General features: G+C 36.4%; 1 protein-coding gene across 10 annotated transcripts in view; it reads left to right on the top strand.

Moving 5' to 3' along the window:
- Positions 1–25,330, top strand: part of CEP295 (centrosomal protein 295) — a 97,654-nt gene that overhangs the window by 57,621 nt on the left and 14,703 nt on the right. For 7 of the 10 annotated variants that reach the window (XM_069080214.1, XM_069080212.1, XM_069080206.1 and 4 more), the window contains 6 exons: positions 325–851; positions 3,525–3,665; positions 10,157–10,262; positions 11,362–11,556; positions 12,736–12,835; positions 16,576–16,675. In XM_069080214.1, the coding sequence (XP_068936315.1) occupies positions 325–851; positions 3,525–3,665; positions 10,157–10,262; positions 11,362–11,556; positions 12,736–12,835; positions 16,576–16,675 (1,169 nt within the window). Of the gene's footprint in view, positions 1–324; positions 852–3,524; positions 3,666–5,623; positions 5,786–10,156; positions 10,263–11,361; positions 11,557–12,735; positions 12,836–16,575; positions 16,676–25,330 lie in introns of those variants that run through there. The other 3 variants (XM_069080207.1, XM_069080215.1, XR_011166767.1) reach the window with 2 other exon arrangements.

The following is a 25,330-nucleotide window of genomic DNA, read 5'->3' as shown; positions in this document are numbered from 1 at the left end:
GGTTTGTGCTGATGTCTGTAATGAAAAAACAAAGAGTGTTTAATTTTTGTCTTTTGAAAGGAAATCTTAAGGTTAATAACCAGTGAATGATGTTAGAGAAAGCTCATGGTCATATCTGATGGATTTGTATGATTGTGTAATGTTGTTTCTTCAGATGGGATGAGTTAATTTGGGATAGTAGAAACTAAATATTGTTATCTATCTAAGTTCTTTAGCTTTTTGTTTAATATTAAGAAAACTAGTCTTTCTCTTTATATATGATTTTCTCTGTTTCCAGAGACCGCATATATATGATTAACTGATTTTTGAAAACTTTTTTTAAAGCAGTATCTGAAGAATCCTTTCAGCCACTTCAGCCCGAATCTGTTCCAAGTGACAGTAGCCACTCTACTGATTTACTAAGGATTGAATCCGAAAGACCTTCACAAAACTTAGAAGAAAAATATCCTCTTAGAAAGCAGTATGAGGAGTTACTAACACATAAGAGAAGTGCTAATTTCTCTCCATCAGTGGCAGTTCTGCAGAGCTCAACTTTTAGTTCCTCTGATGGTCTACATCTGTTTGATAGAATGAGGGTGCCACATAGCACACCTAATGATTCTTCTTCAAGCAAGGGTTCAACAAAAGACCAAATGGAATCCAAAAAGGAGGATTTGGGTTTTGAAGAATTTTCTGATGAAATGAAAAAGAGTCAAATAGAAGCTATTGCAGGTGCTCAGAGTGAAACAAATAGTAGGCGTGTGGTCAGAGAACCAGAGACATATTCAGAAAGATCAAGTGGATCCATAACAAGTGAAGAAAATGTGGAGGTCTTTCGAAACAGAACTCAACCTCTGCCATCATCATTCTTGGTAAGTGTCAGATCATGTTCATTACGGAGCTCTATACCAGTTTGGGTAAGGGAGGTAAATAAATCCTAAAAGTAGTTACTAACTCCATTTTGTTTCATGAGTCTTGAAATAAATTATTCAAATGAATCTCAACATAGCACTTTGGTACTGGAAGAAACTCCTTAACCAAGTGAACCATCTGCCTTAGACTTCCAAATACCTCAAATTAAGTGCATATCTTTATTTTTGTCATGGATAAGATCAGTGATTTCAAACTCAAATAGAATTGGTTCCCTGGGGGCTGTATATTGCCTTAAAACTCACAGATTAACATTCTTTATCTCGTATTGTATTTTTATTTTGTTGAATGTTTCCCACAGGTGAGTTTGACATCTCTGGACTAGATGGTCTTTAGTCCATTTGAGCTTTAATATTATCTCATTCTGGGGCAGCTAGGTGGCACAGTGAATAGAGCACCAGTCCTGGAGTCAAGAGGACCTGAGTTCAAATCTGGTCTCAGATACTTAACACTTACTAGCTGTGTGATCTTGGGCAAGTCACTTAACCCCAATTGCCCTGTCTTCCCCCCTCCAAAGAGCAAAAAAATTCATTCAGTGCTTTTCAGGAAGGGTGATTTTGTTCTTAGTGTCAAAGCAATGATACGTCAGGGTATGAAGAAGCATCATTCTTATTTACAAATCTTTATTTGATATTTATTAGTAGGATTGTAGGGCAGCTGGGTGGCATAGTGGATGGAATGCCACACTTGCAGTCAGGACAACCTGAGCTCAAATACAGCCTCAAGATACCAACTAGCTGTGTGACCCTGAGGAAATCACTTTACCCTGTTTGCCTTGGTTTCCTTTTCATTAAAATGAACTGGATAAGGAAATGGCAAGCCACCACAGTATTTTTGCCAAGAAAACCACAAATGGCATTATGAAGAGTCAGACACGACTCAACAACAACAATGTAATAGTAGTGTAGTAGCAATAAGTGGTAGCCATGATGGCAATTTGACGTAGTGCTTTTAGAAGGCTCTTCCTTGGGGTGGCTAGGTGGTGCAGTGAATAGAGCACCGGCCCTGGAATCAGGAGGGCCTGAGTTCAAATCCAACCTCAGACACTTAACACTTACTAGCTGTGTGACCTCGGGCAAGTCACTTAACCCCAATTGCCCTGCCCTCCCCCCTTCAAAAAACAAAAAAGAAAAAAGAAGATGACTCTCCCTGGAGTCAAAAAACTTGGGTTCAAGTTCTGCCTTTAACACCTACTGGTTTTGTCTAATTTGTCTAGTTTTAGACATGTCTAAAAGTATCAATAACAAATGAGTTGCCCTTATGTATCACTAATGGCAGTTCATTATATGGATTAAATCATTATGTTTGGACTTAAAAATATACATATATATATAATACATATATTTAAAGTAATATTTGACATTTAAGTAGTGCTTTAAAGTTGCACGGTGCTTTACATTCATTACTTTATTTGATCCTCCCAACAATATTACTATAATAGGTAATGCATGTATTTTTATCTCCAATATATTACAAATAAGGAAGCTGAGGCTGTGGTTACATAGCTAATTGGTGTCTGAGGTCCTGGGGGGGCCACACAGTAATTAGCAACAGAGATGAGATTCTAATCCATAATTTTCTTATCTTTCTATATCAGAGAACTGGGTTTGAGGAGTTAGAGCAAAGGGCTGTAACCAGTTTCACTTTTGATAAAGCTTCCGTGTGAGGTGGAAGTAACTACTCACAAAATCTTTTGCTCTGGGCTTGCAGGTTTCACTAAAATAGAAAGTCTATGTATATAAATCCAGGTGTGAGTGTGTGTACATTTCTCTTAAGAGATTCTGCACTTGAGGACTGACCATCTATAGTGTTCATTTTCTTAAGTCCTAATGGATGATAGATTTCATTGATGAGAGGAGTACCCTCACTGCTGAGACTGAATTCTTATTACCGAAATAAGTCAGTCTTTTGGAAACCTGACAGATGGTGTCTTGTGTAGTTTCATTTCTGGCCTGACACACATTTTTGTCATTTCCTGATATCTACATTCACTAGGTGATAGAGAAGATAAGTTCTCACACTCCATATAGTCCTGTAACTCAGCATCTATTTACCATAGTCTTAACTGCTGTGTTCCACTGTATTCTGAAAATTCTCTGCCACTGATATCCTATTAAATTCTTTTCCTAAATGATGTCACTTTCCTTCATTCCCTCAGCTATTCACTGCCACTGTAGTGATGTGATTTTGATAGGATAATGTGGGCATGAGACCACTTTTTCATTAGCCAAAAAAGCATTCTTGTCTGGTGGATATGCCAAATCAAGATAAACCTCACAGTCCTTTCTTGAAAGTATTTTTTTTACAGGCAGTAAAATTAGTGGGAAACTTACTCAGGAAATTACTGAATTGCTTTTTAATCTTTTCCTTTTTTTCAACATTGATACACTAGTTCAGTGGAGTTAATGGAATCACAGATGTTATGGTTTTTATGAACTTTTTTGTTTGCTTTTTAGTGGGCACAAGTTTGATTGTTTTTCTCCCCCCTTTAAACATACCTGTTCTATAGCAACTTCCCTGTTTATTTTATCTTGAGATATAAATAGATACTAAAATTATTTGTATTTTATTTTAAGAAATAATGATTTATAAGAGCTACCTTCTTTACTGTTTAGGAGACCACATCTGGACATGGTATCATGGAAGAGGCTGAACCCACTTTAATCAGCTCCAGTGACAGTAGTGTGACAGATTCAGATTTGGAAAATTTGATTCGAGAAGAAAACAAAGGGAGTGAATTGAAAGACTGTTTTCATGTAAGTTTTACAAAGAAAATCAAGCAAAACAGATGACTGCTATATGCTCAGTTCTGTGGGTTTTCTTTACTAGCAGTGTGACACCCCTCCCACAGGCAGTTTTCCTCACAGGTGGGGTCTCCTTTCTCTAGAGCACACATTTCTGTACACCTCAACATGATGACCAGCAGGCATATAGTCATCAAGTATTGATTAACCAAACTGTTGAACTAATGGAATATTCTAGTTCTTTTAATTAATTAGTCTCTAAAATAAAATAGTAAGAACCTTATTACCTTTGAAAGGTATAGTCTGAAATTCATTGATTTTTAGATTATCAAGGCATTTTTTTTATAAAGTACATTTGGAGCATTTTCACTACAAAGATAATAAACATTCTAGGTTTAGGAGATTGGATAGAGGCTTCCTTCAGTCTTCTCACCCCTGAAATCTGATGACAACCTCTTACCCTGAGGTAACCAGCCCCTCCTTCCTTTGAGGGAGGCAGTATTGTACAGGGGAATGTCATTGACTCTGGGGTTATTTATTTACTTTTTAACATTCTTTTCTTTTTAAATTTTGAGTTCCAAATTCTCTCCCTCCCTTGCTGACTAAGAAGACAAGCAAAATAATATAAATTATACATATGAAATCATGCAAAACATGATATAACCATATTAGCCAGAGTGCTCAAAAAAAAAAAAAAAGCAAGAAAACTTTACTCCAGTTTGCATTCAGAGTTCATCAATTCTCTCTGGAGGTGGATAGCATTTTTTTCATCATTAGTCCTTTGGATTTGCCTTGGATCACTGTATTGATCAAGTCTTTCATAGTTGATCATCATTACAACATTGCTTTTGCTGTGCACAATGATCGGCTGGTTCTCACTTCAGTTTGTATCAATTCGTATAGGTCTTGTCATGTTTTTTTCTGAATCCTCCCATCCCCCCAATCATTTCCCACAGTGCAGTGATACTCCACAAGTTATTTAGCTATTCCCCAAATGACGAGCATGCTCTCAGTTTCCAATTCTTTGCCACCACAAAAAGAGCTGCCATAAATTTTTTTGTACGTATAGGTTTTTTTTTTTCCTTGTATCTCTTTGAGATACAGACCTAGTGGTGGTTTTGCTGGGTCAGAGGGTATGCACAATTTTATAGCCCTTTGGACATAGTTTTAAACAGTCTCCAGAATGGTTGAACCAATGAACAGTTCCACCAACAGTTTATTTTTTTCCTCATCCCTTCTATCACTTTTCATTTCTGGTGGGTATAAGGTGGTACCTCGGAGTTTTAATTTTGCATTTCTCTAATGATTTAGAGCATTTTTTCATATGACATAGTTTTGATTTCTTTTTATGAAAATTGCTTTTTCATATTCTTTGACCAATTATCAATTAGGGAATAACATTTATTTTTATGGATTTGACTTGGTTCCATGTATATTTGAGAAATGAGGCCTTTATCAGAGAAACTTGCTCTAAAATTTTTTGATATTACTTCATTGTTTATGGTACTTTTTTTCCTTAATGGATTTATTTTTAGTTTTCAATATTCATGTCCATAACTTTTAAATTTTTTCTCCTTCCCTTCCTGCCTCCCTCCCCAAGACAGCTTGCAATCTCATGTAGGCTATACATATACATTCTTATTAAACCTTATAAATTCTTATAAAACCTATTTTCACATTAGTCAAGTTATATAGAAGAATTAGAAAAAATGGGAGGAACCATGAGAAAGAAAAAACAACAAAAAAAGAGCAAATGGTATGTTTCAATCTGCATCCAGACTCCATATTTTCTTTCTCTGGATGTGAATGGCATTTTCTGTCATGAGTCTTTTGGAATTATTTTAGGTCCTTGCATTGCTGAGAAGAGCTAAGTCTGTCAAAGTCAGTCATTGCACACTGCGGCTGTTACTATGTACAATGTTCTGGTTCTGCTCACTTCACTCGACATAAGTTCATATAAATCTTTTCAGGTTTTTCTGAAGTCTCCCTGCTCATCATTTCTTGTGGAACAATAGTATTCCATTACATTCATATGCCACAAGTTACTCAGCCATTCCCCAATTGATGAACATCCCCTCGATTTCCAGTTCTTGGTCACCACAAAAAGAGTTGCTATCAGGGTTTTTGTACGCGTGAGTCCTTTTACCATTTTTATGATTTTTTTGGGATACAGACCCAGTAGTGATATTGCTGGGTTATGGTACTTTATCACTTTTAGTTATCTATTTTTTCTTTTTCTTTGTCTGAGTTTATGATTGCTACTCCTGCCTTTTTTACTTCAGTTGACCATAATAGAGTCTGCTCCAGCCCTGTGTCTCTGTTTAAAATGTGTTTCTTGTAAACAACATATTTCTGGTTTTTGGTTTCTAATCTATTCTGATGTTTCCATTTTGTGGATGACCTCATCTCATTCATACTCATAGTCATGATTACTATGTATTTTCCTCCATCCTGTTTTCTTCTGTTTATCTTTCTTTCCTTATCCTGTCTCTCCTCAGAAGTCTGTTTTGCTTCTAACCATCTGCCTTTCCCTTTATTATTCCTCTCCTCCACATCTAATCCCCTTCCCCTCTTGTTTTCTTGTTGGATAAGATAGATTTCTGGACCTAACTGAGGCACCCAAGAATTTATTAAGCAATTGTTGTATGCCAGTCACTGTGTTATATGTTTACTACATATACAATAAAAAGCAAAAGATAATTCTTGCTCTCAGGGAGCTCCTGGTCTAATGGGAGAAATATCATGAAAACAGTTCTGTACAAACAAATGGGATAAATGGGAGATAATAAAGACACAAGTCATTAGCATGAAGGGAAATTGAGAAAAGGATTTTTTCTGGTTCTTGAAGGAAGCTGGGATGTTGAAGTGAGGAGGAAGAACATTCCAGGTACAGGGCTTTTCTGATGACTGAGAGAGAAGTTAATATCAGGCTTGTAAGAGAAGGATTTCCAGCTTGTTCAAACCTTGCAGACCTAAGTTCCACCAGTATAATATTCAAGAATCCAGCTTACATTTCATACCACAGTAAAATACAGTTGGAATACTTTCATTCTGGATTGATCATCACTGTTCTCCTGTCATTCTAGTATTTAAAAATTCTTAGTGACCTACAGTATAAACTTCAAATTGCTTTATTTGAATAAATTTATATAGGCATTTATTTAGTGCTTATTGGACCAGATACTGTGCTAAGAAGTGTGTGTGTATCTTCTCCTTTTGGAAAGAAAATCTATCATTTTCTGACTATGTAAACAGAAAGTGATAGACTTTCTTCAAGGAGTTTACTTTCTAATAAATTAGGAGCAGCAAGGTGGTGCAATGGATAGAGCACTGGGCCTAGAGTCAAGAACATCTAAGTTCAAATCTAGCCTCAAATACTTAGCAGCTGTGTCCCTGGCCAAGTCATTTAACTCTGTTTACCTCAGTTTCCTCATCTGTAAAGTAGAGATGATGATAGCACAGCACTTGCCTCGTATGGTTGTTGTGTGGATCAAATTAGATTGTAAAGCATTTTCCACGATACCTTGCACACTGTAAATGTTAGCTAGTCTTAGTAAAACCTAATTACTAAAGCCTTTGTATGAATCACAGCAAAATGTAGCAAGTTCTCAAAGAGATGGGAGCACCAGATCATCTTATTTGTCTCCTGAGGAACCTGTATGTGGGCCAAGAAACAGTCAGAACTGAACATGGAACAAGTGATTGGTTTAAGATTGGAAAAGGGGTACAACAACATTTTCCCCTTATTTATTTAACTTAGATGCACAGTACATCATGCAAAATGGCAGACTGGATGAATCAAAAGTCAGAATTAAGTTTGCCTGGAGAAATATTAGCAATCTCAGATATGCAGAGGAAAGCACTCTGATGATGAAAGTGAAGAGGAATTAAGAAGCCTCTTGATAGGATGAGAGAGGAGTGTAAAATCTGGCTTAAAGTTTAACATTAGAAAAAACTAAGATCTTGGCAAGTGGTTTGATCACTTCCTGAGAGATACAGAAAAAATGGAAGCAGTATCAGGTTTTATATTGTTGGGCTCACTGCAGATGGCAACTGCAGCCATGAAATTAAAAGGTGTTTGCTCCTTAGAAGGAAGCTATGGCAAATCTGCACAGCATACTGAAAAGCAGAGATATCACCTTGCCCCCAAAGGTCTTTATAGTCAAAGCTATAGTTTTTCCTGTAGCAATGTATGGCTGTGAGTTGAATTGTAAGGAAAGCTGAGTGCTGCAGTATCAACATTTTCAAATTGTGCTGGAGAATACTTTTGAGAGTCCTTTGAACAGCAAGGAGATCAAATCAGTCAGTAATTAAAGAAATTCATTCAGGCTATTCATGGGAAGGTCAAATACTGAAGCTTAAATACTTTGACCACATAATGAGAAGACAGGACTCATTGAAAAAGAATGATACTGGAAAAAATTGGATGCAAAAGGAAAAGGAGTCAGCAGAGGATGAGGTGGATACTGTCATGGAAACAACAAATGTGAACTTGGAGAGACTTTAAGAGATAATGGAGGATAGAAGGATAGAAGTGGAGGATATGGTCCAAGAGATTACAAAAAGTCAGACATGACTGAATGACTGAATTATTATTAGTAGGTGAAGATAGCACACACAGGAGAATGGCCAGGTAAAGGCATTTTGTTCTTTGGAGTCAATTGCTATGGTGAGTTGTCCTATAGGCAGTTATTAGACATATCTTTTTCAGAAGGAATAGGAATAATAATTTGACTACTTTATCTAGGGCAAGAAATAGGAGTGTGGGAGTAGGGGTCATTATGCATGGAGCTGCAGGTCTGATGACAAAATGGTGAGTTTTACTGGATGGATAGCAGAATGAGATGTGAAGTACAGACTGATGGTCTAGGGCCACTTAATGGGTTAGGTAAGTGGGCCCTGATATTCAAGGTCTGATATAATTGAACCACAACAAATCTTCCTAACATCATCTCTCGATATTCCTGTAAATGAACATTTTACTCAAACTAAATTTGTTTCATTACTGACTGATCCTCATTACAAAAAGCTAAGTTAGACCTTTACTAGAAACCTTTATACTCTGTTGAGTTCTTCCAAGTTCTGTTTTCCATTGGCATAGCCCAGAGTAACTTCTATCCCACAATGAAGTATAGTTATCAGACACAAGTGTAAAATTAATCAACACTCTCAACATGTCATTCCAATGTTCAGAAATTTTCCGTGACCTGAATTTTATGTCCCACTGTTTCTCTAAATGAATATTTTACTCCAAGTAAATTGGTTTCGTTGTACATGGAACATACCTTGTTCGTGTCTGGTTTTCCTTAATCTGGAATCCATTTCCCCTACCCTTTCTATCTGTTTGAATCCTACCTATTCTCTGAAGCCAAACTCTAGATCCAGCTTATAATATGAAATAATTTTTTGACTCCTTCAACTCACTGTGATCCTCTGGAATGTATAAGATTTCTTTAGCTAATTTGGCATGTGATATACATTGCCTCATGGTGTGTATTACATTACACTGTAATGTAACACAATGTAATGTAAAACATTGTAATGTTTTCATTTTTGAATGTCATGTCTTTACAACTATTAGTATGTGTATTATGTAAATTTTTTTGAAGAATTGTAAACTTTCAGGCCATTGTTTTTTGTCCTCTGCCTTTTGAGGACTCCTCTACTTCCAACATTCTAGTATAGTAGTCATTTAATTTTCATTCTAAGAACTCTAATAGGATGGCACTCACTATTAATACTTCATGCAGCAGCTCATTTGACTTGGTGAAAGTTCAGATTATCAGGGCATTTTTCTTGTATTGACCCAAAATACAGCTTTCTGCAACATCTACCCATTGCTTTGAGTTCTTCACTTTGAGGCCAAAAATACAGTTTTATCTTCTTCTCTTTAGCTCTACCAAGTCATGCTTGTGACTGCCAGAATAATTTGTAGCTTTGATCATGTTCCTCCTTAGAAAACTCTTTTGTTCCTCTCATGGGTAGGGGAACTAAAGGAATTTATTTGTATTTATTAAATATAATCTGATATTGCTATGTTTATAGAATACTATTATATTGTTATACAGAACTATTATGCAGGTTTCAACATGGCCAGTGGTGAAATCTCACCCATTCTTTTTCCACTGTGATTGGCTGAGTTTCTAGCATTAGAGGTTAATCAACTGACATTACAATAAAGATCTTCCACAAACTATGACAAAAGTAGGGCCTGAATACCAGTTAACTTTGTCATTTCCTTCACATTTTTAATAATAATGAAATTATAAGACAAGGAAAAAATATATCAGCTAGTAGTGGGAGGATTATTATATGAAGAGAAAAACTAGATTTTGTGATCATTTTGCTGTAGTAATATTACCATCCCCAATATTTGGGATTGTCCTTGGTTGATTGTGTTATTAGCAAAAGTTGTCCATTGTCCCTACCTGTTCTGTGACAATAGAAAGAGATGTTTTACCCTTTCTGTAGGTCTGAAAAACATTACTCATTCTTGTTACTAGGTGAAACAAGATTCAGAATTGAAAGAAGGTTACTCACTTTGGAAACCAGATTTAACTCTTACAGAACTTCCTGAGGAGAGACCATCTTCCTCTTTCCAGTGTCCAGGTAATCATAGGATCTTAGATCTAGAGGTGGAAGGAACTTTATAGGTCTTCTAATCCTGCCCCTTTTGTTTTACAAATGAGACAGAAATTCAATTATTTGCCCACAGTTACATAGCTAGTGAGTGGCAAAAAACAGCATTTGAATCCATGTCAAGTCCACCATTTTAATTCATCAAACCGTTTAATCTCATGCATTGCAAAAGTTCTTTTGATGACAATCACGAAGGCCATATGGCCACTAGAATAATCATATTAAATTCTTTATTTCTGAATAAAATAGAAATGGGGAAGGAGCATCTTTCTAGAACGGGTGGGGAACCTGCGGCCTCAAGGCCACTGTGGCCTTCTAGGTCCTCTGGTGCGGCCTTTTGACCAAGTCCAAGCTTTACAGAACAATTTATTTTATTAATTATTAGCAGGTTTAGAAGATTGCATCTAAATATAGGATTTAGATTTCTAAACCAGGTCTTAAAATACAGAAATGAAAGGCACTTGATCAAAGATAGACTGCCTGTAACAAAGGCTGATGACATTGTATTTGCATGATCTTGAAAATATAAATGAAAAGGTTACTATCCTGTTGCCATTTTTTTTCCAGTTTCTCAAGCCTTTTCATTTGTAAAGCAACCCTTGCCATCAATGGGCAGTACTAATGAAGACGTTATTTTTACCCCTGAAGTTTCTAAGTTTTGGGGAGGTATCACTTCATAATTTTCAACAGTGTTAAGTTCCTTCTGGCAAGATCATTTGTGCCCACATGAATCTAAAGTGATCAGTAGTTATCCTGTCTGCATAGTCTTAGGAAGTTTTCTGTTATATATAAGATAAAGAGCATGTTTCTGTGTTCAAAGAGAATTTTAAATATCTGTGCTGAAATTTTTCTTTTGTTTTTTTCTTACACCTAGCCAAATTGACCTCCTTTCTGTTCCATATACATGAACGCTTCATCTTACATTTATGTTGTATAAATAGTTAGATATTTGTCTCCTCCAGTAGAGCATACTTTCCTTGTAAGGGAGGAATGATATCATTCTTTGTACTTATGTCCTTAGTACCTAGAAGAGTAGATGTTTAATAAATATTTATTGCTTGATTGACAGACTCATTTAGAGACTTTAGTTCTGCACCAGGAAGCTTACAAGAAGTTTTTGTAAAGAAGAATAATTCATTCATTGAACAATCATCACAAAGACAGAAAGAAATTAAAAATAAAGCTCAAACTTCTGGAAAATCTCAGCCTAAATCAGCTCTAGAAATTGAAAGTAAAAAGCATCCAGTGGAGAGAAAGCCTTCTGGTATGTTCCCTGTATTGTCACAGGCAGGTTGGAATCTTTGTATGTTGGGACCAAACTTAAGATAAAAAAACACATTTGGTTTCTGATTATATATAAAAGGCTGCCTGCCTCTCCCTTTGCAGATGTGAGAGACTCTGGGTGTGGAACGCTATCTATACTGTCAGAATTGTTCTGTATTGGGTGATTTAGCTGAACATTTTTTCCCTTTTTTTATTCTTTGTCAAAAGTAATTTCTCTCTTGAGGAGGAAGAGATGCATTTGGAAATGTAGATGATGTAAAAACAAAAGATACCAGTTAAAATGTTTTATTAGTTAAAAAAATAAAATGAAGTAACTGCCTAGCTTGAAGATAGATCTTGGTGGCTGAATGTCTTAAGTAATGTTTTCATTTTAAGTAAACAGAATCTATTCAGCTGAAATCAGTCTCTCTCTGAAACTTCTATGCGTAGTTCCTATTTTTTCCCTCTGGGGCCAATCAGAACAAGTGTAATCCATTTTCTAAATGATAATCTATAGATAACTATGACCTAATTCTGTGCTATGCTTCTTGCCCCCTTCTGTTCCTTCCCTCCACCCCCACACAAAGCCTTCTTTTCTCCATGCTAAACATTTCTAGTTTCTTCAGCCAGTCTAAAGATAGTATGGTTACCAATACTCTCACTGATCTGGTTGCCTTGCCCTGGCTGTACTCCTTCCAAAAATGTAATCCCCACACACAACTTAATATGATACTCCAAATGCATTCTAATCAGAGTAGAATATATGCTAGCATATCCTTAGTATTGAACATTGTACTTCTTTTAATGCTGTGTAAGATTACATTAGTTCTTTTATCTGCTATGTCATTACTATTAGCTCATCTATAATCAATTAGCTTATCTATTTAAATCCCCCAGAAGTTTTTTTAAATGAATTGTTCTTTGACCAAACCTCCCCCATCCTTTATTTGTGCAGTTGAATCCCAAGTATGACATTTTACATAATATATTCCTAATAAATTTTGTCTACACTAGATTCAGTCCATCATTCTAACCTGTACTTCTTTTGGGATCCTGACTGTTAACCAGTACAATAACTGTTATTCTCAGTCTTGTATTATCTACCTCTCTTTTATGTAGTTGTTCTTTAGTCTTTCTTTACCTACAGCATTTTATTTTTATTTTATTTTTCCCCACACAGAACCAATAATAAATCAGTTGAAGAAAGTGAATGAAGTTAAAGTGTGTTTCCCTGAAGATAGGAAGATTGCAAAAGCACTTACGCATCAGCGGACTTTAAGGTATCCTTTATAGTAAAGAGGAAAAGAATAAAGTATAGCCTAATTTCTAAAATGTATTCCATGATAATGAGGTGGAATTTCTTTTGTTTCATTTACTTCATTTGAAGTTTTAGTCTATTTGTGGTGGAGCTCAATTAAGTTGAAAGTCTTTATCAAATTAAACTTAGCCAGTGAATTCTAACAAGTCTCTTCCTATTGAAAAAAAGAAGCCATATCAAAGCACAAATATACCTTTTAGTCAAAAACATAGGTCTTCCTATCAAAGGAAGTGACAATTTTCTCATTGCTTTTTATTTTTTCATTTGTTTGGATCTTTTATATTGTCTTGATTTCTCATAAAGTCATCAGCTTCCAAATGCTCCAGTCTTTTTTGAAGGAGTTACTATCTTCAGTGAGTTTTTGAAATTCCTTTTTCATCTGGCAAATTCAGCTTTTTAAGGCATTCTTCTCCTCACTGGTTTTTTTGGGCCTCTTTTGCCATTTGAGTTAGTCTGTTTTTTTGTTTTGTTTTGTTTTTTCAAAGCAATTGGGGTTAAGTAACTTGCCCAAGGTTACACGGCCAGTTATTTTGTGTGGGTGTTAAGTATGTTAGTCTGTTTTTTTAAGGTGTTATTTTCTTCAGTATATTTTTGGGCCTCCTTTAACAAGCTGTTGGCTCACTTTTCATGATTTTCTTGCATCATTCTCATTTCTCTTTCCAATTTTTCCTCTGCTTCTCTTACTTGCTTTTCAAAATCCTTCTTGAGCTCCTCCATGGCCTGTAACCAATTCACATTTTTCTTGGAGGATTTTGATGCAGGCATTCTGACTTCTTTGTCTTCCTCCCGCTCCATGCCTTAATCCTTTTTGTCTCCAAAAAAGGATTCCATGGTCTGTTTGTGCTTTCTCGGCTTGCTCTTATTGCCAGTCAATTACTTGACGTTTGAGCTCTTTGGCACAGTAGAACTCTGCTTCCAGAATGGAGAGGGCTTTGTCCCAAATCGCTGGGGTTTTTGCAGCTACCAGAGCTATTAGGAGGGTGCTGTCTCTACAGCCCCCACAAGCTCCGACACTCTGACCAGACACCCCAGGACCTCCACCCAAGACCGCAATCCAGATCCAAGCAGGTTAAGGCAAAAGAGATGACTCTCTGACTGGTTGCTTGGTCCCCCTACATCTGCAGGCCAGGAGCTCCTGAGGCAGCCAGTGGAGGTGGCTGCGCAGCTGCCGCGCCTCTGCTGCTTCTTCCTCTGAGGGTGGGGCCAGACCACACTCTTCTGCCCCCGCTTGTTCCAGCAGAGTTCACACTGACCTTTTACTTTGTCTTTGGCATCTGTGGATTGAGAAGACTGGAAACCGCTACAGCTGCTGGTGATTTACTCTTGTGAAGTCTGCTCCAGACTCCACTGGTTGGGGCCTGCCTGGGACTACAACCGAGGCTCAGTTGGGACTGCGCTCAGCTCCCAGCTCCGTGTGATGGACCCTTCCTGTTGGCTTTCCAGGCTTTTTTCAGTGGGAGATTTGTTTCTCTATGTCACTTTGTGGGTTCTATAGCTCTAAAGTTTGTTTAGAGTCTTTTTTTTTTACAGGTATTGGAAGTGATTGGAGTGGGAGCTCACCCCAAGTTTGTGCTTCTACTCCACCATCTTGACTCTCTCACCCCAGTGACAGTTTTCTAAAGAAGGACTTATTCAACAAGAATAAATGTTTCTAATTGTGTGTGTAACTAGTAACTTACTGTGGACACATTAAATCCCTTATAAGCTGCCCCTTAATAAGTGTGAATTGATATTTATGAATGGTGTTCATCTTTATATCTTAACAGATTTTTACATATGTCATTAAATGCCCTGATTGAGAGGCTGTTTGGCCTGGGGAAGACCTGGGCTTTCCTCTGACACATGATGACTGAGTGATCCGCTTAACCTTTCAGTGTCTTAGACACATTTCTAAGATTCTAAGTTTCAGAGAAGGTGCCAATCTAAACTAGTAGACTAGTTAGACTAACCAGGGGTCCCTACAACTATAAAATATCAAATTCTGTCCCCAAAAACATTATTTACTGGAAATAGGGATTCCAAATTGATACTTAAGTCATTTGGATCAACACTGAAATATGGCCCTGCACCAGACTACTTAGTTTTACTGACATAATTTCTTTTGACTACATGATGACAGAGTCACATAAGTGTCCCTCCAAAGATAGGGATTATCACATGTAAAGTCACATTTGCTGCTAGTTAGAGTATAGTACAAGCCACAGAGAAATAAATTGGACATATCTATGTAATTTAAAATCATCTGTCTTTCAAAGCACTGTGATTAGGATAGAGTATAATTAAGGGTGGTAGACATAGAAGACACTCCCCTTTGCCATTATTTCATTTTCAGCTGAAGAGAAGCTCTACTCTTGCCTGAATGAGGCAGCAAAACCCACATCTAGCTAACCTGGGGCTATCATCACCCTCAAAAGGCAGTAGCCCTAGTATGCTTCCAACTCCTTATGCAAGACTTTCCAGCCTCTCTTTCTGTTTTCAAAAGTTTGAATTCTGATTCAATGGTTAGCAGTCCCATTAGTTAAGAAAGGCTTTCCAGTATTTCCTGCTAGTATCTTCTTGAAGTGGCTTCTTAAGGTAAAATCTTTTACAGAGCTCCCTGCTCTGTAAATTGGTCATTACTCAAAGTTTTCTCTCTAATAGTATTCTCTTTGGCCATCATTTGTGCTTATAACTGGAAATTAGAATGTTTAATAGTTTTCAGGATGTCTTTGCATGCATCTTCTCTTACTAGAGCCTAAAAATAAACTGTAGGAGGGATAGACATTGAATTGCTGAGAGTCACATACGTAGCTGTTTTAACCAAAACTCTGAAACTTGAACCTTATTATACAAAAATATTCAATCTTTCCCCAACCACCACTAAAAGACATATACCCCTGAACACACTCTACCATCATATCTTTGAATGTACAGAAATTTTAACAGTGCTATTTGACGACACTAAAGAGAACCAGTAGCTCTCTATCATGGATATGAATCCTGCTGCTAAATATCATAAGGAGGCTACCTTTTCCTTTATTCTCTACACTCCTTGTGTTCTAATTCATAGCCCACAGGACTGTGGGAAAAAGGCACTTATGTGATCCTCACAAAGAGAATCTTAGTTTGATCATTGTTGTTGTTTTCTGATTAACCTCATTCTCCAATCTTCTGTTTGTCCAGATAAAAAATCACGTAAAAACTGAAGGGACCCTCCTTCCTCTGTTGAATTTGTTGTATTACTGAACAATAAAACAAATTTTCCTAATATGTATTGTGTAGCGGAAATATACCCCCTTTCCACTATTAGGCCAGTCTTTAGGTAATGTGGGACAAACTAAGATGATACCTGAACACCCTTGTTATAATTAAGAGATTGAAAACAGGTCATGTCGAATAGTTCACATAAGTAGTATTGATGTCAAAATTGATGCTAAAACTTCCAAAGATTCTGAGTAACATATGGATAGATTTTTAAAAATGTATTGATAAGGCACAGGTATCTAGATAAGGTTTTATGTCAGCTATGATATATTGTATTCAGTCTTTGGATATAATCAGGAATTTTCAGTTGTACAACTTTATATGAAAATATTGGGTTACTCTTAGGTCAAATTTCTTTTGAGTTTATATTAGCTATTTTTGTTAATCTTAAAATAACTGATTAATCTATTTGCATATGATGATAAAATAGTATCTAAATCTCATCTTGGTTTTTTCCAGGTTATATAATGAGTTAGCTGAAGTGAAACTACAAAAGGAAGAAAATTCAAGACGAGAAGCCTATGCAAGAAATAGAGAAAGGGCAAAAGAGTTTCACAGGGTATGTTCTTGAAAATTTCTCCTTCAATCCTATTTTGCAGTCAGAATATCTCATAAGAATACCCTGGTAAATATCCTTTTACATGGCATTCTCTATGGCAGAGCTAATTCTGTTTTTTTAACATCCCACTGAAACAAATTAAACTTTATCCTTTATGACCTGACACCTTAAAATAAGTTTACTAAGGAAAATTTATCTGATGATATATGTGGTTCTTCTAATTTGCAAAGTATAAGAAACAGGCAGAAAAATTCCCAGTGTCTTCCTCTTAGATGTAGGTAAATCATTATTTTTCAATTCTTTGTCAGTTCTTCTCAAATGTAGATTTTAGAGTCTCAAAGTTGGAAAGGTCATCTAAACGAGCCCTTACCTTAAGAATGATGAATTAGTTCTCCAGTATTCCAAATAAATTGTCATCTAGGGGCAGCTAGATGGTGCAGTGAATAGAGCACCGGCCTTGGAGTCAGGAGAACCTAAGTTCAAATGTGGCCACAGACACTTAACACTTGCTAGCTGTGTGACCTTGGGCAAGTCACTTAACCCCAATTGCCCTGCCCTCCCCCCTCCAAAAAAGCAAAAACAAAATAAATTGTCATCTAGCCTCTGCCTGAATACCTAGTGATAAGAAATTGTTAAGATAAACCATTCCTCCTTTGATAATCTAATCATTAGAAAACTTTCCTTTTATTAAAGCGAAACTTCCTCCATTTTAATTTCCACTCATAGATAATTTTCTATCTAGAACAATCAAATCAAGTTCAAATCCTCTTCCACATAACACTTCTTCCAAATATTTGATTAACAGATTATTTCTGTATTGTGCCCCTTCACTCCTTGTACCTTCTCTCTTCCAGTTTAATATCTTCAGTTCCTGTATCTACTGTGCAAGAGTATAGCATGATTTTGATTCTCTTTGCCATCTTGGTAACTTTCCTCTGGACATGCACCAATTTGTCAGACTCCTTACAGAATTCTCTGCATAGTCTGACCAGAACCACATACTGTAACATCTCTTTCTATGTTCTGAATGCTACATACCCCTTTATTAGTATAGCCCAAGTTCACAAAGTTTGTTGTCTAGCTATATCTCATCCTTAAGTGGTAACTGGAGCTATTTAGTGTGTCCATGTGTTCATGACTTCTTAATGATTGCAAAAAAAGTTGATTGATAATAGCAAATAAACAGTGTGTTTTATATAGTGTTGAAGCATGAGTAGGTATAACATTCATTTGATTATTTAGTATGATGTGTGATTTTGCTGTATTTATGCAATAATGCTTACAAGGGAAATATAAAATTTTTCCCAAAGAGTAAGAAACTGGATCTTCTAAGTAAGCAGTAGCTGTTTATCCTTCAACAGTCATTCAGGCACTGTATCCAGTGTCAGGGATTACAAAAAGAGCCAAAAGACAGTCCCTGTCCTTAAGCAGACCAAGTAGGTAGTGCAGTGGATAGAATGTTGGACTTGGAATCAGGAAGGCTCATTTTCCTGAGTTCATATCTGCCCTCAGATACTTACTAGGTATGTGACCCTGGGAAAGTCACTTAACCCTGTTTGTCTCAGTTGGCAGCTAAGTGGCACAGTGGGTAGAGTGCTGGGCCTGGAGTCAGGAAGACCCAAGTTCAAATTTGGACTCAAGACACTTATTACCTGTGTGACTCTGGGCAAGTCTCTTAATCTTGTTTACCCCAGTTTCTTCATCTGTAAAATGAGCTTGAGAAGGAAATGGGAAACCATTTCAGTATCTTTGCCAAGAAAACCCCAAATGGGGTCATGAAGAGTCAGACACAACTGAAGGGAAAAAAAAGGAGTTATGTCCTCAAGAAGCTCACCATCCAATGAGGGGAAACAACAAGCAAACAAATGTGCATAAACAAGCTATATACAGGGTAAATAGGAAATAATTAAGAGAAGGAGGGAAGGCACTAGAACTAAGAGGCTTGGAGAAGGCTTCTAGTAAAAACGGGGTTTTAGTTGGGACTTAAATACAGCAATTGGAGATGAAGAAGGAAAGCATTCCAGACCTGTGGGACAGCCACAGCTGAGAAATGGACTGTCTTGTTCATTATCTCGGGAATAGTAAAGAGTCAAGGATGACACCTAGGTTATAAGCCTGAGGATTAGGAGGATGGTGTTGCCCTAAACAGTAATAGGGAACTTGTTGGGGAGAATGCTTTAGGGGGAAAAGATGAGTTTGATTTTGGACATTTTGAATTTAAGATGCTTACTGGACATGGATGAAACCCATGACTAGAATGATACAGCTTATTCAAAAGGAGCAAAATAGGGAAAAGTAGAATGTATCAAGACAGGGAAATTTAAAGACCAGAGTGGAGAAGGTACTTGAATGATGATCAGTGGAGGCAAAAAGAAAGTTATATTGTCATAGGAGGATACTGAGTCCCAATTTGGGCAAAAAAGAAATGGATGCATTTAAGAAACATTAAGGGCCTGACATGAAGGCATAATGTTGTAGAGGTAAGCAACTTTGATTATTGTGACACTTAACCAGAAATAATAAGACAAAAACAGCATAACTTCTTGGCTTGTTTTCATCATCATTTCATCTCTTAAAAAGTAGAGCCACCAATGTTGGAAATATTTACTCTGGATCTGATTGTGACCAACAAGGAAGAATGTTGCTGGGGTGGAATGATGGTGACATTGCAGGGAAATGACTGTTTCATTTTAGAATCTGTGGTAGTTATGAAGAGGAAATTTAGTCATATGCTAACAAAACCCTCGATTTGGGGAAAGTGAATTTCATAATGCTCAGAGGATAGATAGAAACCTGTCAGCTAAAATTCTGTAGGGCAAGCCAATCCAGGATGATATATGGAAAGATCTCAAGAATGACATTCTGAAAACCTCAGACACTTAAATAAATCATTCAGCGAAAAAGTGAAGTTAACATTGAAAATGAGCAAGTCATTATTATTATGTCCAGAGGATATGATTGTGTGTCTGGAAAATCTAAAAAGTACTAAAAACATTGATGGAGATAATAAATGAATTTGTCCTGATTGCACAGGATACAAAATTAACACCAAAATAATTCACACTCTTTAGCAATAAAAAAAGATCAAGAAAACAATACCAGCACCTCGGTGCAGTCCCAGTTAAGGCCTTCAGAAACCTACTTAGCAATAACTAGGACCAGTAAGCAGTAAGGAGACCTATAAATAGTAGTCATGGAGGAGAGAATGTTTCCCTAAAGCAACTTAGACATTTCTTATAATACCAACCAGAATATCAGGTTTTTTGTCAAACTTCATCAAACAATCAGTAAGTGTTTATTAAGTACCTCCTATATATCAGGCATCATGCTAGGTGATTATTACAAATAAAAAGAATCAAACAGTCCTTATTTTCAAGGAGCTTAATTCTGATGGGAGGGACAAGAAAGTTCACATATGTATATGTAAAATACAAGGTAGTTTGGAAGGAGAGTATTAGCATTTGGGAATCGGAAAACTCCTCATTTAGAAGTTTTAGGTGTCTTGAAGGAAGAGAGAAAACTCTAAGGTAGAAGTCATAAAGGAATGCAATTCAGACATGGGGGTACTTAATGCTAAACTATAGAGACAGAGATAGAGTATCATATGCGTGAATCAGAGAGAAGGCTGGTAGGGTTAGATCCCAGAGTTCAGCAGGAAGGAAGGAAGCAAGCTTTTATTGGGAGTCTACTATATGTCAGGAACTGTGCTAGCCACTTTACAAATATCTCATTTGATACTCACTATAAGCCTGGGATATAGGTGCTATTCTTATTATTCCCATTTTACAATTCAGGAAAATGAGACAAACAGATTAAGTGCCTTAAACGAGGTTATAAATTCCTGAGACCAAATTTAAACTCAGAAAATTCTTGACTCAGCCCCTCCATTGTGCTACCTAGAAGCCTAGGGAGCAGGGGAAATAATTTCCAGTGAGGCCAGAAGACAAAGGTTGGGGCCAGCTTGTGAAGGATATTAAAGACTAAACACATTTATATATGATTCCAGAAGCAACAGGAACTATTGGAATTTATGGAGTAAGTAGTGATGACAAGATTTTTGCTTAAGAAAAATTACTTTGGTTAGAGGATGGCCTGGAGTGGGGTGTGTACAAACTTGGGTGTGTAGGGCCTGGACTATAGTCATAACTCTGTGAAGCAAGAAGGGATCTGATGGGAAAGATGTTTTAGATGTAGAAATGGCAAGATTGGGCAAGTAGTGGAATGATGTGGGGTTAGGGAAAGTGAGTTGAGTATAACAGCAAAGTTATAACCTGGGACATTGGGAAAATGGTACTGCCTTAGACGGAAGTTGGGAAGTTTTGAAGCAGGATGGATTTAGAGGGAAGGAGATAGAATGAGATTAAGTTGAATTCGAGATGTCTCTGGATCATACAGTTTGATATATCCAATAGGTAATTGGTGATGCAGGATTAAAACTCAAGCCGAAACTAAATATATACACCTGTGAATCATCTATACAGGGATGATAAATCCTTGGGAACCAATCAATTCAATGAGAGATTTTATAGAAGAAGGAAAGGTCTAGGACTGAGGCTTGTTGGGGTACCCCAGGTAGGAAACTTATGGATGACTGAGAAGCAGTGTTAAGACAAACAGGAGGAGAACCAGGAAGAGATATGTGACATGAAAACTCAGAAATTAGAATATTGAGAGAAAAGGGTGAGCAACAGTCTCAACTGCCATAGATCAGTCAAGAAGAATAAGCACTGAGAAAAGACCATCTAATTTATCAATTAAGAGATTGTTGAGTGATGAGGTCAGGAGACACAATAAAAGTAAAGTTGGGGAGTAAAGTGAAGGGTGTATTCCACAGCTGAGAGGGGGTGGGAATGGGTAAAACAGAATGGGAGTTTGAGAGATGGTTTGGAATAGGGGGATGGGGAAAAGGGAATCACTTAGGGAATATTGTCTTGCTGCTCATGTATCTAGCTTGAATTTATAATCTACTCAGCGTGGTTGTGTGACTTCCTCTAGCTCCATTCAACAGCCAGTGAATAGAATTGGAAGAGGCACATAATGGGATTTATACAGGGCAGGTTTGGTAAGAGATGAGCAGGAAAAGGGGACACAGGATTTGAGAGCAGAGGATAGTTGAAATAGCTAACTATAAGACTGAGATTGAAAGGGAAGAAAAGTAAATTCAGATCTGGATTAATGACCTCAGAAAGTAATGAAGGTTAAGTAATTTAAAGTCTTGGTGAGTAAAAAGAATAGTCTATTCCATAGAGAAAGATGGAAGGTGATAAAATTGTCATTATTTAGAGGAATATCAGAGTTTTTGTTTAATGAAATAGTTAATGCATTTTTAATGATGGAGAATCTAGGATGTGAATCATCCCTGTGGGACTTTTATGGAATGAAGGAAGTAGGTCATCAAATTTAAATAGATTAAAAAATAGGGAATTTGAGGGAATCATCATTGTGGATGTTGAAGTCACTTAATATGAAAGCAAAAGTTGCAGGGGAGAAGAATACATTCAAGGAATAATAAAAGGATTGCCTTACTTTAGTCAGAACTCAGTTAATTTGGGTAATTTCAATTAATAATGTGTCTTGTTAGCCCAGTTATATGACTTACTTATCTTGGTTCATCAACAAATTAGTATCCGAGAAGCAAATTGGGAAAGCAGTCTGGCAGATAATGTTTGACAAGAAATGAGAGGTGATAAGAGAAAAGTAAAAATCATAATGAAATTTATGTGAGAAAACCTGAAAAATAAACAAAACATACTGGAAAAAACTGATAGATACTCTAAACCCTGTTACAGAATAATTATCATCAAAACTATTGCATATTAGGCAAAAAAGAGAAATAGATTAAGGGAAGAGAATATATCCCCAGGGTAGCAAGTGAAATAAAGAGCTTATTTCTTGATAAACCTATGGGAAATAAAAACTGGCAAATGAATATATTATTTAACAAATGTACTTAGGAAAATTGTTTGGCAGTTTAATGGATTATGAATTTAGACCCCACATATAACTGAGCAAATTCCAGCTGAATAATAAATTTAAATATAGAGATTATGAACTACTTTAAAAACGGAAGAAAATGGGATGATATATTTATCTCATTTGTGTCAAGGAGAAATTTTGTTGTAGTCCACAAATGGATTTATTAGGAAAAGACAAATGTGCTTGACTACATTAAAATAAAGTTTCTCTACAATAGAAACTAAAAAGAAATAGAGTAAGAGATTGGAGGAAGTATTTGTGGCAGTTATGACAGATAAAAACTAGACATTTAAAATACCTAAGAAATTTTTAGCTTCTAAAGGTCAATATGGAGAAATGTTTTTTAAAAAAATTAACAGTTTTCAAAGGGACATTATTAATGACAACTCTCAAAATGTCCACTTTTACAAATAATCAAGGAAATACACTCTAAAGTAATTGTTAGGTGCCACTTCACTCTCATTAAATGGGCAAAAATTATTGGAAACAATGAAGCCTGGTGGTGAAGTTGAAAAAGCAGATACTTTTACATTCATCTTTCAATAAATATTACTTCTTAAGTTACTTCCTAAGAAGAATCATCTGACAAATGAAGAGCTTGAGGAGGCCTTTTCCTTTATAGCCATTACAATACATTGAGCACCATAGAGAGACAACACTGGAGCAAGTAAGAGTTTGATGGTCTCTGGGCATTTCTGTCTTGGTGGGAGAAAGTAATCAGAAATGGACAAATACAATCCTAAGAAACCAAGAGATAAACTATTTTATCAGTGGAAACCTGAGAAAAGCACAAAAAAAAATACCCTATTTTACTGAATTTTGGATTTTTTCCCAAATGCTCAAAAAAGTGAGAGATTGCATCCATTCAAGAAAAAGAAATTACAAAACCTGACCTGACAATATGATGAGGTTCTTTAGGAAAGAAAAATGCCAACCTTCATTATGCCTGAAAGGAAGAGGATTTCAGTAAACCAGAGAAACCTGTTACAGCATCATTTTTCCATTTCTAATGTGTAAGGAAAAAAAGTTGGAGGAAAGCATCCCAGCCCTTGGAGATATAGAATACAGTATTCCTTAAGGTGGCAAGTATTCTTATGGGGGGGAAAAAGAGTAACTAAATTGAATGAAAAATAGGAAGAACGTATGTTACATATGGCGGTACTTTCATCTGTTGAGGAATGGCAAAACAAATTGTTATTCTGTATAAATGAAATGGAACTTTATTGTACCATAAAATACCACCAACATAAAGAATTCAGAGAAATTGAGAAAAGGTGTTGACTGGCCCAAGAGTACAATTTATATTAGGACCCCGATAACATCAAGGAAAATAGCAATGAGAGACTTCTCATCTCTCAGCACTCAGTTACAGTGGTATAAAAAAGGAAAAGTCCTTAAATAAAGAATACATTTTAAAAGATATCTGAAGTTGAGGGGAAGGGAGTTGCCAAAGCTGAGAAGTGCAAGAAGTAGAATGATAAAGATATGGAACATTATAAATAAATAATGATGAATAATGGTGTGGGTACCAGACTTTGACAATGAAGACCTGGGTTCAGATTCTACCATTAACATTTGCTAGCTTTGTGATCAATTAAGAAATCATCATTTCTCTGAGTTTCAGTTACGTTATCTACCAAATAGGAATAAAAATACCTGTAGGATCTTCACAAGGCTTGTTTATGAGACTTAAAATGAGAAAATGCTTTGTAGACGTTAAAGCATGATAGAATTGTTAGTGATGATGGTGATTTTTTTAAAAAGAATATTTTTTTGTGTAAAACACAACATTTAGGATACAGCTTATTCCTTTTTTTAAATAACTAAATATAACTAAGATTTATTTTTAAACTACATAATGCCTTTGGACAGTTAGCGCCCTACCAGTTATTCTTTTTTTTTTTTTAAGCAATTGGGGTTAAGTAACTTGCCCAAGGTTACATGGCCAGTTTTTTTGTGTGTGTGCGCTTGTTAAGTGTCTGAGGCTGGAACCGATCCCAAGTCCTCCCAACTCCGAGGCTGGCGCTCTACTCACTATGCCACCGAGCTGCCCCCCTATTAGTTATTCTTTAGTCATATCCTTTAGTAGTATTTTCAGCTCATCTTGCCTGCTGTTGTTTTGCTGGAGAAAGGAGGGGGGAGGGCGTAGATTAAAATTGACTATTACTGGTGCATAGCATATATGTTATATATAAGGATTCTCAACCTCAGTTGTCTCTGCTCTAACATGCAGAGTAATTTTTTTTTCTATCAAGATGTTGCTTTTTCTATTTTATATCCCTAACTACCCCTTGGGGTTTGGGTTTGCGATTTGGCTTTTTTGCTTAAATTGATTGGGAGTGTTCTTATGGTAGAAACATGGTTTATTTGACCTGAAGGATATGATTTACAAAGTATGACCTCTACCCCTATAAATATAAAGTAATTGCTTTTAGGAAACAAGGTTTTTTTTTAATAGGGTAGTTTTGCAAGTACGGTATAGTAGCTTTGAGTGATTACTTTTTTGGTGTGCCTTTTTTTTTTTTAATTCAGTGAGACGTCATTTTAAGAAAGCTGCTGATATTTAAAGGAAAACAGCAGTAGAGATCAAGTATTTTGGCAGCCTAATCAACCTGCCTCTTGTGGTACTGCTATCCTGTGATTTCAGGTATTTAGAGAAATAATATGACATAAAGGAAA

The sequence above is a fragment of the Petaurus breviceps genome, unplaced genomic scaffold (assembly GCF_028583685.1).
Source record: "Petaurus breviceps papuanus isolate PSGF00001 unplaced genomic scaffold, PetGlider_PUasm1.0 91133, whole genome shotgun sequence".
Taxonomy (NCBI): Eukaryota; Metazoa; Chordata; class Mammalia; order Diprotodontia; family Petauridae; genus Petaurus; species Petaurus breviceps.
Note: the sequence above shows the minus strand (reverse complement) of the source record. Positions and strands in the feature narration are given on the sequence as shown.